This window comes from Mercenaria mercenaria, chromosome 14 (genome assembly GCF_021730395.1).
Source record: "Mercenaria mercenaria strain notata chromosome 14, MADL_Memer_1, whole genome shotgun sequence".
Classification (NCBI taxonomy): domain Eukaryota; kingdom Metazoa; phylum Mollusca; class Bivalvia; order Venerida; family Veneridae; genus Mercenaria; species Mercenaria mercenaria.
Genome location: NC_069374.1, coordinates 45,812,095 through 45,829,747, shown reverse-complemented (window position 1 = coordinate 45,829,747; position 17,653 = coordinate 45,812,095). Strand labels below are relative to the sequence as shown.

The window sequence follows — 17,653 nt, the reverse complement described above, 5'->3', positions numbered from 1 at the left end:
TCCGATTGTCACCTTGATAATCGGTCCGTAATTAGCACATGACGCAATCAGTGCTCGCGCGGCACATCCTTTAATGTTTGCAGACAGCCGACTGCAGTTTATTAAACATTTTTGACTGGTTTCCAAATGTTTCTGACTGGATCCAAATCATTTCGACGGGGATCCACTTCTTTTATTTAGAATCCGACGGATGGTTTATTTCAAAAGGCTATGTTTGATCACGGTAAAAAACAAATGGTCACCGCATTTAATCAAAGACCTATAATTGTACATTATAGGTCTTGATTTAATAAGACATCAGACGGAAAACCGATAAAAACAATTTTTATAATTACTGGATTTGAAAAAAATACATGATTCATTTGTTGGGGCTCCAGTTGAAACAAGTGCAGAAAATCGTCTTTGCAACCCGACTGTACAAAAAAGAAAAAGAAAGAAAAATGGACTGGCAAACACGAATGATAAAGAAAACCGGAGCGGCGCTGTTTATCAAATCGGTCTTTTAAAAAACGTTTCAAATTGAAATTTTGTTTACATCAGAAGAGAACATATAACTTTATAAAATGTAGTTGCTTATTGAAGTACAACGTAAGTAAAATGAAATATCCGTGGCCAACCCGCGTGACCTTTTGGTACTGTTCATGCGGGAAGTTCACATAACGTACACATTCGGTCCGCGGGAGAGTATTCTTAAAATACTGAGACTGTGTAGCAGAGTATATGTGTCGTGTAATTCACTTTGACGCATTGTATTTTATAGAATTCCGTCAAAGAATGAGGAAACATCACAAAGTATATGCCGTGTATACGGTACCTAAGTCACGTGCGTTGGCTTTTAGACTAGTTACGCACGCGGTGTCAATGCCGCGACAATTGTATCCTTGCAAGTATTTTCTTGAAAAAAAACATCGAAATTTAAACAAAGTAACGATCACACATAACGCTGAATAACTGTCTTCATTGTATGGTAACTCGCGGTGACCGGTAACTCAGTTTTAATGCATGACATGCTTATTTCTTTACTCTATCACGTTTATCAAAATATGTAATATTGGGAATGCGGTGGGTGGGGTAGCGCCGATGTCAGGATTTTCGTTTCGGACCGATTGAGTTACCAAAATTTCCGGAGCCCCGATGATGATAATGATGAAAGGAAAACAATACAAGAATATTTAAGATGCTGAGGCAGGTTTCTTTTAATTATTTTCTTTAATGTAACATTTCTAACCTAAACTTGCTGTTACTTACAGTCAATGTTTGATAACATTTTGGAGGAAATCCCAGATACAGTTTTTTGTGCATTTATATGATTTTATTATGTCTCTTGGCAACAGATGAAATGATGACTTTCACAGCAGATTGCATTATACATGACTTGTGAAGTGAGGAAAACCTCTATAACAGAGATGACTGATGAGTCTAGATTTACTTATATCATAAATACAATGTGATTAATCATGGCTTCTCCCTAAACGATGCATGGGTAGAATTCAGCCTTAATGGAGATACATAAATGCAATTGGAAAATTGCTATAAACCATGCAGTCAATCCTTATTTCTCTTTAAGCTCGGTAAAAATATTATTGCACAATATTATGAATAATCAATTTCAAAATGCAGATTCATCATTCCATTAAATCCAGTATGTAGTGGTACTCATAAATCCATTTCAGAGAACCAAACACAATGTACACTTTTTGCCTTATTTTCACACTAGGGTTATGGCAATACTAAAACCCCAGAGTGAATATTCCTCAGTATTATATGCAGAAGAAATAGAACTGTTTGAGAAAATCATGTTTAATTAATTTTCTATCAACTATTTTCATGACTTCCTTGTCATTCCAAAGACTTAAAATACAACTGATCATGTTAACAAGTTGACACTGTTCAAATACAGAATTATGAAAAACACTGGGTAAAATGCATTTATGAAGTCGGATAAGATAAACTGTAGGTGTGCTTAAAGGCTCATAATGCATTTGTTTGTAACGTAACAGTTTCAAGTTTCAGCTACATTTTTTGTTGTGAACATTTAATACAGTTGAACTTCAATGGCTCGAACTCTGATCTTTGGAATACATGTGATCGCTCTAACTCTTCGCCTTGACCTGAATTTATTCCTTCTTTCTTCTATATATATTTCTACCTTGGATCGCTCGAACCTCTTCTTGACATTTGCTAAGCTTCCCTTTAATCTGAGCGTGTGTAACTTTCACAAGCTTATATGTAATTAGTGTTGGTATATGACAAACAAATGAAACAAAGTGACTTTCCTCCACTGCAATATTCTTTAATGGGCTTTGACTAATACGAATAAAATTATTCAAAATGATTGAGAAATGTCTGTCTATTTTTTTCTGCATAAAAACGGATCTCCCGATGTTAACTATCATACTGCTTTAGCATGGCTGAACAACTTTGTAAAGGACCCAGAAACATGGGGATAGCTAAGTCGGCTACTGGAAGTAACTATGAGATATTTTTACACAACCAATCATTATTGCTTGAGCTGTAACTTTCACACAACCTTTTGTTGTTACGCATATTAAAGAAATAGAATTGTCTGAAAACTCCAATTTCTGAGCACAAACTTGAAATTGGCCAGTGGTAAAACCGTGTCCTGAGACTGCTCATTAAACTCATTCTTAGGCCAACATTCAGGATACAAGGCAATATTGCTGATTCTGAGAACTAGTCTAAAATCCCTAGCATCCAACTGCCTTTTTCTGAGTGCAATCTTTAAATTGGCCAATGGTAAGACAACATTCTGGTTTCAAAAGTCAGTTATAAACTTTAGAGCAATTTTAAGGCTTGAGTTTGCCTCAATTTACTGCAAGTAATTTCAGACTGGTATCAAACATTAATGACAGGCTTGTGAGTGCCTCCATGTTTTGCTGCAAGCAATCATGAACATGCTTAGAAAATAACTATTACCTAACAGATCAAAACTTTTGAGAATACTAACACATTTGCAATTTTATCAAAACATACAATAAAATAAGAAGCAACATTCTGCGGGTCAATACTCCAGCAAAGATGAGAGATGTCAATCTGATGAGCTGACTCTTACTCTTCCAATTATGACTAATGTTATATAAAGTGGGAAGGAAAGCTTTTTTCCTGACATTTACATGGTTTCTGGGAGCAATCTATGAGTAGATTTCAGCAATAAGATGCTCCCGGAGATATTGGCATGATGATGTCTGCACCCCTGAGATCATATCTACTGTGATAACAACATTATTATCAAATCCACCTGCATGCTGCTCCAGTAGAAAACTTTTAGTTATGTCACTTAGTCATTCTCGCAAAAAAAAAAAAAAAAACTAGGGAGAAAAATATACACAGGGCACCTATTGTTTGTTCAACAAAATCTGTAACAGTTTTTATTTTTGTAATTTGCAAGATCCATATATATGGGTTTATATATATATATATACCCATTATTCAAAAGCTTCCATGGGTGGTCATTGGAACTTTTGAATCTACAATTATGTCAGATTTTTTAATTATGAAATTCCAGCCCATGAAAATTTTCATTTCTTTCTTTTTTTTTTTTTTTTTTTGAAACATTTCCAAATTTTTACATGTAATTGTTGTTTCAACAGAGCTGTATAGTAATGATTAATCAATAAATTAGAATTAAAAAGATATTATTTGTGTCCAAAATGGCTGAAATTTACACTTGAAAATACCCTATTAATTATTTTTGATAAATAAAAATCTAATCAAAAAGTGGTTTAAGTTTTAAAAGTTCCTCTTAAAATTACCATCCTTGGTGTTCTTTAACCTTTAGCCTGTTTACAGCAAATGATTTTGCCTTTGCGACCAGAGTAGACCAAAATCAGCCTGCATGTCCGTGCAGATATATCATGGTCTTCACTGTTCACTATTCAGGAAATTTTCAGTGAAAACCCCTTTGAATAATAAGTGGTGCTGCCCAAACTGAATGAATTGGACCAGTCCATTTCAGAATATTAGCAGGGTAAAGGTTTAAAATGACATACAAAATGAATGAAATGGTCTTTATATTTAAGAGGAAATAAACCAAAAATCTTGTTACCAAAAAGATGGATCAGACATTAATTTACCTCCATTATTTGTGATCCACTGAAAAATTTGCAACATGCCTAAGACACAAGATTTACATTGCATGTTTCCTCCAAATTGCAAAAAAATTATTTTACACAAAATAAGTTCTTGGTAGTTTTTATTTTAAAAAGGTATGTAAAATCTACCTATTGCATCAGTACCACAGTAAATTATTTATATTGAAGAGAAGGAATTTAGAAATATCAATTTGAGCCATGCCATGAGAAAACCAACATAGTCGCTTTGCGACCAGCATGGATCCAGACCAGCCTGCGTATCCGCGCAGTCTGGTCAGGGTCCATGCTGTTCTCTTTCGAAGTCTAATGCAATTAGAGAAACCGTTAGCGAACAGCATGGATCCTGACCAGACTGCGCGGATTCTCAGGCTGGTCTGGATCCATGCTAGTCGCAAAGCTACTATGTTGGTTTTCTCATGGCGCAGCTCATTCAAAGAATAATTTCAATTAGTACTGATTTTTGATTGTTTATAAACTTTGCTGTTAAGTAAATCTGAAGGAAATTTTCTTAAGACAATGAATTCAACTTTTGCAAAGTGTTCTTCACACTTCATTATTATATCATTATTTAGAATTTAACCTTTTAAAAGCCTGCTGGTGGCAACCAGTGCAGACCAAGATCAGCCTGCACGGATCATGGTCTGTACTGTTTTCTATTCAGGCAGTAAATTGTAAGTGAACAGCGCTTTGAATAATAAGTGGTATGGCCCAAATTGAATGATGGACCATGCCAGTCCATTGTAGAAATTTAGCAGACTAAATGTTTACATGACATCAACTATCATTTCAAGGACAAAAGGTATGATGTAGGGCGGACATTCTGATATATATTTAGAAAGATAATTTTCTAAAAATAAACTGAAATTTGAATATACTATCAAAAGAAACTGAAGTGCATTTTAAGTAATTTATTATGTTATTTTAGCACACTGTATCAGTAAAAGATGTCTAATATTTTGTTTATTACGGGTGCAGTCCATTTTTTCTTAAAAAATTTGATATTTGCAATGAATGCATGCATTGTATGTTTTACAAATTATATCAAATAATTTCATATTTTCATATCTTGATAATATTTTTATAACTGCCAACTGCAGATTCTGACATATTTATAGCTCATGCCCGTATTTTTTCTATCTAACCAAGGGAGATAATGAGTACTCTGTGGTAAATTTTACAGATTCCAGCTTTGTCTCCCCTGCATCAGCTTTTATTGCAAAGAAACAATTAGTGAATGTCAAATAAAATTCTGATTTTTTATAGGTTTTGGTTTTTATTTCCTTAACTGTTCCGCTAAGTCTTGTTCACTCTTGATTTAGCATTTTATTTTAGGTTTGATTACACTAGAGTTTTAGTTTTACTATTATTTGCAAACAGTGTGACTTTCGAAATATAAAACAATCACAATTATATCAAGCAGTGTTATTTCTCACAATGTACCTAGCTACAAGGTCACATTCTGTAAAAAGGTTTAATATTACCACTAACTTTAAAATTACGCTATTAAAAAAAGAGAAGAGATGAAACCTAGTCTACAGTACTGCATTCATGCCTTTATCGGAAAATCGGAAAAATAAACTTACATGGAGCATTTGAAGCATTCCCCGTGAAACTGTTTACGCTTCCCTCCCCTTGCTGACACCGAGATCCTGTTTTCATCCCGTAGCGGGAAACCACATCCACTGCACATATCCACAGAAATTGGCTCAGATTTTCTGGAGCTTCGTAAAATCACTGACTTCCGCAACGATGCTGGTGACAGTTTGTCGGCGATTTTCTTACGACAAAGTGTCGGTGACAAGCTATTATATCTTTGTAATATAGGTTGTTTTCCATTTTTACGACTTGGTGCAGGTGAGCTAGATAATGACTGGGTGTCTAAACTTTTTCTCATGTTACAAGTTTCCGGCGAGGAATCACTAGAATCATATACCCTGTTTCTCTGTGAGGCGTCATAGCTAGCAACTCGCTCAACTTTTGGAGACCCATTGCTGTTTCTTAAAGGAGAGTCGAAACTATGAAGCTGTTCCAATTTGATAGTCGAGAAATTCTGTATATCGGCTGGAGTGGTAACGGGTCGAGGCAGACGTCGTATATTGCGTCGTTCAACCAGTGGCGACTGTGGAAGGGACACTTTCTTAAGACTGACAGAGCCATTGTCTTCTAGGTAAACATCACCTGAAAAACAAAAACATTCCTTGAGACAGGGACAAAACAATCTTGAATGCATTAAATAAGACATAAGTTTGAACAAAAATTATCTAATTACAAAAAAACTTCAAATGTAGTAATACATTTTTTTCTTGAATCAGCTTCAACTTCTATGTGATGTGTGCCGTGCCAAAGAATCATATTCTATAAAAATATAACTTAATCTATTAATCAAAAACTCACCTGCTGGCAGCAACATAACAACTGACTTGATTAGGAACTTACCATTTGTTACAGTAAGAGAAAGTTAATCAATTTATTGAATCTTTTTCCGTATTAATCCAATATTGATGTGGCAAGTGGTACCTATCAAAGTTTATCAATTTCCAATGAGAAACATACAAATTGTCTAAATGTTCATATTAACACCATTATACTATTCGATAAGAATGGACTGATTGGTGTATGTATGTTTTGGGTTAACATCTTTTTCAACAATTTTTCAGTCATATAAATGACAGTGTTTACTTGTAGCAGTGAGCACAATGCCCAACTTTATAGATCTGGCTAACTGGAATATGATGCAATAGACACATATGACATGCCACCCAGTCACATTATACTGACACCACACTACCAGTCCAAGCACTATCCCCTTAATGCTGAGTGCCAAGCGAGGAAGCTACTAAATCCATTTTTTAAGTCTTTGGTATGATATGACTTGGAACCCACAACATCACGCACCCAAAGCAGGTGCTCTATCAATAGGCGGTAAAAAGTGTATTTTATATTATTTCTATCTGACAATGGTTTCCTGTACAATGTATTTCAGTACCTAAAAGATCTTCTCGAAAAAAACAAAAAAAACAAACAGAAGTGGAAGCAGAGTGCCAATATTCAACAATGTTCTATGTCTGAAATAGGTCAGTTTGTAGGTCAGTCTTGCCACTAGCACTGCAGCATGTGAGTATGTACTGAATTAGGTCATTAATCTGGGATGTAGGCAATCTGGTAAGCTACAGACAGATGGACGGACAAATGGACAGACAGTTCAATATAATTGCCCTGGGGCATAAACATATTGTGCAAAAGTACTTAAGGTGGAATGCGCCCCAAATTTTTTTGCCGAATTTCGTCCTGAAAGTTATACTGTATAAAATTCAAGATATATGCGATTGAGCTCCTGTTTTACTTTATCGCCATATTGTTCGTGATTTTTGCTATTGTGTCACAAACATGGCCCCTGACGTCACTTTTCGTGCAACGCCCAGTCCCGGGTGCTTTCGGCATTTTTCCTTTCCTGCGCTCTGTATGTCATATCAATGAAAAATACAAAATAATTGTCACTTTGCATTCAGAAAATGCTACTTAATGGTATAAAATTCAACGAATTAGGATTTACGCATAGGACGTCAGAGACGATATTGTGACGTCAGAACGGAAAAACTCACATCAAGTTTTGTTACAAATTTTGCCTTAAAATTCAGTTTATAAAAAATCGACTCGATAAAAAAACGTAAAATTTTGGTATGTTGTTTCACAGTGTGTGTACGTCTAGTAGACACATAAATACTTAGGGGTCACCGACTTTAATTTTTCAATATTTGACGATATTTTACCCCTACCCCATGAAGAAATGACACGTTCAATCGTCATTTTTTTAACAAAATAATCTAAAGAATATACGAAGCTGCATGTATTAACGGTAATTTCGGAATGAATTGATGAAATGAATCGACATGAAAGTATTGAGAGACATTTAGTGAGATTTGCTAAGAAAGTGTTAAAGAAAAAGTCGAAATTTTTAAAACATGTAATAACATTCAGGTGATCACGGACCTGTTCCGAAAAGAAGAATTGTAGATATGAAATATCTTAATGAGCTATTTGATTAAGGGTGTAAATTATGTAAACGACATTTCGCATTATCGAAAATACTTTTGATAATTGGTTAATCAACATGCATTATGTGTGTTGATTCCTTGATATGACTTATAATTATTCAAATTCAAGTGTTTAGATTTTGAACACGAAACTACATTTCTATATCTATATACAGAGCATCCGGAGAAACAGATATGGCTTTTACTTTTTCCGTACTTCTTAAACCTAACGCCGCAACTATTGAGGGTTTTATGAAATATTTTCTAGTATTCATTATTAAGAGCTTGTAACTTCACTTGATCAGAAGGTTCCCGCTAAGAAATAAATTATTTGCATCGGACCAGCAGTTGTGCTTGATTGTAATAAAAAGACACTGTCTCAAGAATAAATTCTCTGCGTCTGACCAGCTGCAATAATAGTCATCTGAAGATCTTTTTTTAAAGAATAAAGTCTGTTCGCTGGACTAGCTACTCTGCCTTACTATGACCTCACTGTCTTTGTCTCTTTGTCTCGCTGGTGCGGAAGGTCGGGACTTTGATCGCTAGTCGTTTACCAAGGATATAAAAAATACCAACTGCTCAGCATTATGCGTGTAGAACAGATTCTTCACTCAACACGTAATCTTGCACGAATGAGATGTGGAGATTGATGTCTAAATTGGTAGGATTTGTTTCATAATTCACAATAAATTAATCCGTGTAAAAAATATTAATTTCATATCAGACATAGAATCTGGTATAAATATATAAATATTGTTTTCGTGCTGATTATACATGTGAAATGGAGCAACAGTCCGACATGCGTCGATAAATATTTCTGGTAAAATCAGGCAAACCCTTGATCATAAAATTACATATGAACGAAATTTCTAAATGTTTAAAACATGTTTAAGTACCTATTTTCACAAAATCAAATCATCAACTGACCGTATACTAGCTTTTTTAGAAAGCTAAGTTAGCATTTTGCATTAGACTGAGAAGATTGGTAACAGAAAAGACATCTATTCTTAAAGCTTCGAATTTGCATTTTGAAACCATAGGAATAACAGATGGATAGTAAACAGTGGATATATTGTCCATAAGTATTGACCTGACCCTCAGTAGAGAAATAACTACTGAGTAAGTATTCTTTATGATTTAAAAAATGTCGCATGTGCAAGTAGCTGCGGGGACAAAACGATTAGCCATCAATCTCGGAGCCTCAGTCTAACATCTTTTTTTTTCAAATTTTATCTCCCAAATTTACAGGACGGAAAATTAATACACTTACCTATTCATTTTTTATGGTTCATTTATTGAAAGAAATATACTTGTATTCAAGATATTTTGTAGTAAGTGTCGAATAAAATCTTTAAAAGTATCGTAGATAAAAAAGACAAATTTCTCCCGAAAATAGATACTACAAGAGAAAACAATTAGAATTCGTGAAAATCGTTGCAAAAGACATTGTAAGAATAAAAGCAAATACGGTAACACTTCACTATATTGGATTTAAAAATGGTCTGCGGTAATTCAGTACCCGTTGTAACGTGCTTGGAAGTGAGACGGTTAACTATAAAGAATATTTGTGTAGTTATAGATCTTTTCAGGATACAATATTGCGTAAAGTAACGAAAACGTCCGAACATATTAGCGAAGATTGATGAGTGTCAGATCAAATACTTACGGACATGTACAAGATATACATTTTGTCAAAGGTGTTTCCTTTCACTAGTACATGGCATCTGAAGTTGAGATCGAATATATCGTGAACATTTCTTATAATAAAGACATCTCGTTTTTAACACGAACGTGAGCTGTGTAAGTTGAAACACATTCTTTTTTACTCTAACGTCATATAGCCACAAACCATGTGGGGGTGAGGGTAAAGTTATGTTATACTGCAAAAAATTAAAGTCGGTGACCCCTAAGTATTTATGTGTCTACTAGACGTACACACATTGCGAAACAACATACCAAAATCACAAGTTTTTTTATCGAGCCGATAATTAATAAACTGAATTTTAAGGCAAATTTTTTAGCAAAACTTGATATGAATTTTTTCGTTCTGACGCCACAAAATCGTCACTGACGTCCTAAGCGTCAATTTCATTTCACTGAATTTTATACAACTGAGTAGCATTTTCTGTTTGCAAAATGACAATTATTTTGTATTTTTCATTTATATGACATTCATAGCGCGGGAAAGGAAAAATGCCGAAAACACTCGGAACTGGGCGTTGCACGAAAAGTGACGTCAGGGGCCATGTTTGTGACACAATAGCAAAAATCACGAACAATATGGTGTAAAAGTAAAACCGGAGCTCAATCGCATATATCTTGAATTTTGTACAGTATAAATTTCATGACAATATTCGTCAAAAAAAATTGGGGCGCATTCCACCTTAACTAATGTCATCTTAGAATAATTATGCATGTGAGTAATTAAACAATATATGAGCCGTGCCATGAGAAAACCAACTTAGTGGCTTTGCGACCAGCATGGATCCAGACCAGCCTGCGCATCCGCGCAGTCTGGTCAGGCTCCATGCTGTTCGCTTTTAAAGCCTATTGGAATTGGAGAAACTGTTAGCGAACAGCATGGATCCTGACCAGACTGCACGAATGCGCAGGCTGGTCTGGATCCATGCTGGTCGCATACCCACTATGTTGGTTTTCCCATGGCACGGCTCATATGATTTCAACATCTGACTGTCTATAAAAAAATTATTATTCTTTCTATTCCTAAATATAGCCTTGTTCAGTTTCTGAGGCATTTCTGCCAACAACCAAAAATAATGGTCATGAAATATGAATGAACACCCAGTCTGAAAATATTCACTGGCACTGTATTAAGAAATAGTTTTATTTGTCCTTGTAGAAAAGTAAAAACTCATTTTGATCATAAAGCTACTTTCAGCTTTAAACCCTTATCATGCTGGACACGATTAATTCTGCCGTTGTGACCAGTGTAGATCATGATCAGCCTGCACAACCATGCAGTCTGATCATGATCTGCACTGTTTGCCATTCTGTCAGTATCTATTTGGAGACCACCCCTTTTAACAGTTAATGGTACTGTCCAAATTAAAAGATAGACAAGTTCATTATAGAAATTTAGCACGGTAAAGGTTAATAGTGTAGGAAAATCCTCAGGGAGGCTCTACAGGCATTATTTCAGGCCGTTGAAGTGCTTTTTCAAAAATGATATGGAATAATAAATTTTGTTTGTTTCAAAGTAAAATCCAAATAATTATCTTTCACTGAGTGGACACCAGCTGCACTATTATCCCGAGTGGCATAGCTACCTGAGTTAAAAAGATGTAGTGTTCATAAGTGAAAGATACTTTTTAATTACATGTAAAACAAAATTAATTAATTTTCTTTGTATTTTATGTTTTAAGAAACTTTCAACCAATTCTATAGTTTCATACCAATGAAAAACTACATTTGTAATTTTTCTGCAAAATATCAGATATACATGTATATTACTCTTAATTTTCCAACAATTAACTGCAAAATATGTGAAAAAAAAATTATTACCTGTTTTTGACATATCTTTTATCTTAATTAAAGTTGCAATGTCATGTATCTAAAATATTCGTATACAGTAATCCAGATTTTTTTTTAAATAAAGAATGAAAACTTTTAAGCCGAACACTTTACATAAAACAATAACTGAAATTCATCATTATCTATACAATATAAACACACCAATCACAAGTCAAGAGGTGTTTTTAAAATGTCCTCGCTATTTTTACGGAGAATGACGGTACAGTGATGTCAAGTGGTTCCCCATTCTACTGGCTCAAGTACTTGATTACTATCCATCCTACTTGTATCAGTGATGAGAAATTTCCACAGAACCTCACTTATATCACTTACTTACTGTACTCATTGAGACACTTTTTCAAGTGGTTACTTCTTTTCACCATCTTTGTAAACTTTAGTGATCTGACACAGTTTTGTCTCCACAGTTAATTGTTCCACAGCCAAACAAAGCTAAATTTTGCCAGAATCCATCCGCATGCAGTATGCTAAATTAAGAAAAACACCAAGGTGCAGAGGCAAGAGTGTCAAGCTCCTGACTTTGCCACCATGGGTTCAAATTCTGGCATTTCACTTTCGTCTACACACACAGAATTGAAGCAGCCATTCAGCATAGTTGTTGGAAATGTCTCAACAAACGATGTTAAATAAATCAGTTTAAACTAAAATGGACTGAATTTATGTATGTATATCAAACTTTCACTGTCAATTCAGTTTTTTTGGCAGTTCGTACTGATCAATGAATCCTAGAAGCAAAACAGACAAAGAGCACATCTCTTCCCCATATTTTTTCCAAGCAACTTTATCTAGGGGGATAATAGTATAAAACATTAAAGGGTGATAACTCTGCCAAATCTCATTTGACCAAAAAATGCTTAACTCTTATCATGCTGGACATCACTGATTCTGCCTATGTGACCAGCAAAGATCATTATAAGCCTGCACATCTGTGCAGTCCGATCAAGATCTGCACTGTTTGTCATTCAATGAGTATCTTTTTGGTAAGCACCCTTTTAACAGTCAATTGTACTTTTCAAACTGAAAGATGGACAAGTTCATTTTAAACAAGAGGGCCATAATGGCCCTGTATCGCTCACCTGTTATCATTGCATTTAAGGACAAGAAGGTCAAAAAGTCATAATCAAGATCAATCAAAAGAATCATGAGAAAATATAGTTGAAATTTTCTTAAAGGTACAGATATGTCAAAATACACCTATAAATTGGAGGTACCATCCATGTTGTACCACAGAAAAGTGGTCTCCGTTTTCCGCTATGGCCAATAATAAAAAAGTAACTAAATAAGCTATTTATAGTATCATAAAAGGGAAGTAATTAAAAAACAAGACGGCCATGATGGCCCTGTATCGCTCATCTGAGTACCACTGCTCAAAATGATATGATCGTTTCAAACCAATCTCATTAGAAGCTGCTAGGGTGTACAATCAGGGGAGGTAATCAGATATAAAATAACTCTGGAACTTACGATTGGATCTGACAGATTTGTCATGGATCCAAGATTTATTATTGTTGAAGATATTTTGGAAGTTTGTATCAAATCAAACCATAAAGGTTGTCTCTATATGGCTGCAAAAGCCAAAATACCAAATTTTGTACCTTTAAGGGGCCATAACTCTGGAACCCATAATGGTGACACAAGTTGTGTGCAAGTTTGGTTAAAATCTAATCAAAAATGAAGCTGCTATTGTGCAGACAAGGTCAAAATACCTAATTTTGGCCCTTTCAGGGGCCATAACTCTGGAACCCATTACAGGATCAAAAGGAACCAAGATCTTATAGTGACACAAGTTTTGTGCAAGTTTGATTAAATTCAAATCATAAATGAAGCTGCTATTGTGCAGAAAAGGTCAAAATAGCTAATTCTGGCCCTTTCAGGGGCTATCACTCTGGAACCCATAATGGAATCTGGCCAGTTCTGGCCAAGATCTTATGGTGATACAAGTTGTGTGCAAGTTTGGTTAAAATAAAATCATAAATGAAGCTGCTATTGTCCAGACAAGGTCAAAATAGCAATTTTGGCCCTTTCAGGGACCATAACTCTGGAACCCATAATTGGATCTGGCCAGTTCATGAAAGGAACCAAGATCTTATGGTGATACAAGTTGTGTGCAAGTTAGGTTAAAATAAAATCATAAATGAAACCACTATTGTGCGGACAAGAAATTGTGGACAGACGACGGATGGACAAACGACGGATGAAGGGCGATCACAAAACCTAACCCTGTCACTATGCGACAGGTGAGTTAAAAACTAGCCGGCTTAGGGTTAAGACACACAAAACTAAGCTAAGTACTGATCCATTCTGTACAGCTGAAGTCCAACATGGATTATGTTTCAAGAAGTAGTTTGGATAAACTTTATACAAAACAAGAGCTTGTTGAACATGAAATGTCCCTCTTGATGCATTCAGTAATTGCACAAGAAACAGAAATTATATGCTCACTGTAAACAAAAGTTCTACTGTTCTGGTTCAACCTGACCTTGACCTTTAACCTATTGGCCGAAAAATCAACAGGGGTCATCTGCTGGTCAGGATCAACCTATTAAGTTTTGTGATCCTAGGCCCAAGTGTTCTCAAGGTATTGTCCGGAGGGTTTAACTGTTCTGGGCGAATGTGACCTTCACCTTTGGCCTACTAAACTCAAAATCTACAGGGGTCATCTACTGGTCATGTCCAACCTCCCTATCAAGTTTCATGATCCCAGGCCCAAGCATGCTCAAGTTATTGTCTGGAAAAGGTTTAAATGTTACGAGTCATTGTAACTTTGACCTTTGACCTACTGATCTCAAAATCTGTAGGAGTCATCTGCTGGTCATGATAAGCCTCTCTATCATCTTTCATGACCCTTGGTCTAAGCGTTCTCAAATTATTATCTAGAAGTCATTTAACTGTTCCTGGCCAATGTGACCTTGAACTTTGACCTAATGACCTCAAAATCAATAGGGGTCATCTGCAGGTCATGACCAATCTCCCTATCAATTTTCCTGATCCGAGGCCCAAGAGTTATCATCCAGAAACCATTTTACTGTTCCTGGTCACTTTGACCTTGACCTTTGACCTACTGATCTCAAAATCAGCAGGGGTCATCTGCTGGTCATGACCAACCTCCTATCAACTATCACAATCCTAGACCCGAGTAACCTCGAGTTATCATCTGGAAACCGTTTAACTGTTCCATGTCACTTTGACCTTGATCTTTGACATACTGACCTTAAAATCTATAGAGGTTATCTGCTGGTCATGACCAACCTCCCTATCAACTTTCATGATCCAAGGCCCAAGCTTTCTTGAGTTATCACCTGGAAACTGTTAAACTGTTCAGGGTCACTGTGACCTTGACCTTTGACATACTGACCTCAAAATCAACAGGGGTCATCTGCTGGTCATGACCTACCTCCCTATCAACTTTCATGATCCTAGGCCCAAGTGTTCTTGAGTTATCATACAGAAACCGTTTAACTGTTCCATGTCACTGTGAACTTGACCTTTGACATACTGACCTAAAAATCAATAGGGGTCATCTGCTGGTCATGACCAAGCTCCCTATTAACTTTCATGATCCTAGACCCAAGTATTTTTGGGTTATCATCCGGAAACTATTTAACTGTTCAGGGTCACTGTGACCTTGACCTTTTACATACAGACCTCAAATCAATAGCAGTCATCTGCTGGTGATGAACAACCTTCCTATCAACTTTCATGATCCTAGGCCCAAGTGTTCTTGAGTTATCATCCGGAAATGGATTGGTCTTCATTCCGACCGACCGACTGACATCTGCAAAACAATATACCCCTCCTTCTTCAAAGAGGGGCATAAAACTGTTAGGCCATAACTCTGTATCACTGATTGGGTATATGTGAAATAACTCCTGGTACTTTCTGTGTTGTTCTTTCTATAATGTTTGGAGTTAAGCAACAAGAGCTGTCAGTGGACAGAGCGCTCGACTATTCTCAGTGCTTGATAGTATAATATAAGCTATGAGTAAAACTTTAACATTACAATAAGCATATTCTAAGTCGAAAAGGGGCCATAATTCAGTCAAAATGCTTGATAGAGTTGCCTCCTCCTTTTTACAGACTTGGGTCATGATGGTAAACAAGTAGGCAAAATATGAAAGCAATATCTCAATGGACTTTGCAAATATTTGGGGTGGTACGCAAACTTTAACATTTATTCTAAGTTGAAAAGGGGCCATAATTCAGTCAAAATGCTTGATAGAGTTGCCTCCTCCTTTTTACAGACTGGGGTCATGATGGTAAACAAGTATGCAAAATATGAAAGCAATATCTCAATGGACTTTGAAAATATTTGGGGTGGTAAGCAAACTTTAACATTTATTCTAAGTTGAAAAGGGGCTATAATTCAGTCAAAATGCTTGATAGAGTTGCCTCCTCCTTTTTACAGACTGGGGTCATGATGGTAAACAAGTATGCAAAATATGAAAGCAATATCTCAATGGACTTTGAAAATATTTGGGGTGGTACGCAAACTTTAACATTTGTGTGACGCTCACGCTAACGCCGATGCCGGGGCGAGTAGGATAGCTCCCCTATTCTTCGAATAGTCGAGTTAAAAACAGTCCAGACAAATTTTTGTGAAAGACATTAATTTTGTTTTCACAAAATCAGTAATTATGTATAATAATATAACAGTAGACATACGTCATATGATATAATAAGGATATATATTCTTGGAAAAGTTTAGCAATTTTAACAAACAAATGTATATAGATTTCGAACAATAAAGAATGATCTTAAATTGTCACAAGTCATTCAAACAATCAGGCAAAATATTAACAATTAACCGATTCAAATGTGATGAAAGCTTGATACTTGTCTGAACTGCTCTTGAGTCAACTTCCTGGAAAAACTGATTTCGTATGAAAAGGCTTGGCCATGACTATTAGAAATTGATTATATTTTAATTGAAAATGTTTATCAATACAATTCCTGACGCTGATATTTAAGAAAACAAGTTTGCTAGTGTTCTGATTTCCGTCTCTAAATAAACTTCCTTGTCCGAGGGAAATGCCACTCGAGATGATAATAGTGTCAGTGTATTATTCTCTCATTGACAAACACATCACAATACACAGTCAGTAAAAAATCCACTTCAATAGAAGTTTGGATAGTATTCATGTATAAGTACTTTTAAGTGCTATGTACCAAAATAAAACAGAGTTAAGTGTTTTAGTGGCAAGCTAAATTGTAAGTAGAAGTAAGCAATTTATGCAATGAATTTCATTTAAGCTTACTAAATTTCAAAAATGGACTGGTCCATCATTCAATTTTGGCAATATCATTTAGTATTTGAAGGGGTGTTCACTGTTTAGCAAACAGTGCAGACCATGATCAGCCTACACTGATATGCATGCTGATCTTGGTCTGCAATGGTCACAAAGTCAGACTCACTTTCAACTCTTTATTTAGTATCAATGTCTTGAGCACCAGAGTTAACACGAGCTATGTTGTCCCCAGTTGTTTTCCTTGTGTCCTCTATGTTTGGATTCCTCGAAACCCTGGTTATCTCCAGCATTTTGCAAATCCCTTCGCAAATTCCAGCTATCAATGTTGTATTTTACATACAGGATAATACACGAGTGTCTTTTCATATCGACTTTATTAAACAAGGTGAACTAGAGCTATCACTAAAGGTGATGAATGTACCCCCCACATGCACTGACACAGTACATTGCAATTTGACACACACAAGACTGCATAATTATGTGGACTGTATGTATATAGACTGTATGTATACAGTATAGTAACAAAAAACAAAGTCCCATAACTATGCAGAATATTTATCTAAAAGAATGTAACATGCACCAAGCACAACTAGGGTTGGTACTGATCACTTGTGTGAAGTTTCATTAAATTGTGTGCAAGGGTTTGGTAGATTAGGCACGCACAAGATTGCATATGCAGACTGTATGTACATAGTATGTTAACAAGAAACAA

At 35.6% G+C, this 17,653-nt stretch overlaps 2 protein-coding genes across 2 annotated transcripts in view; one reads left to right on the top strand and one right to left on the bottom strand.

The window, feature by feature from the left end:
- Window positions 1-17,653, top strand: part of LOC123527466 (uncharacterized) — an 89,287-nt gene that overhangs the window by 38,623 nt on the left and 33,011 nt on the right. The gene's annotated exons all lie outside the window — the stretch shown is intronic.
- Window positions 5,657-17,653, bottom strand: part of LOC128548480 (uncharacterized) — a 58,236-nt gene continuing 46,239 nt past the window's right edge. Inside the window, exon 4 of the mRNA XM_053523408.1 lies at window positions 5,657-6,290. Coding sequence (XP_053379383.1) covers window positions 5,692-6,290 — 599 coding nt within the window. The 3' untranslated portion in view covers window positions 5,657-5,691. The remainder of the gene's footprint in view (window positions 6,291-17,653) is intronic.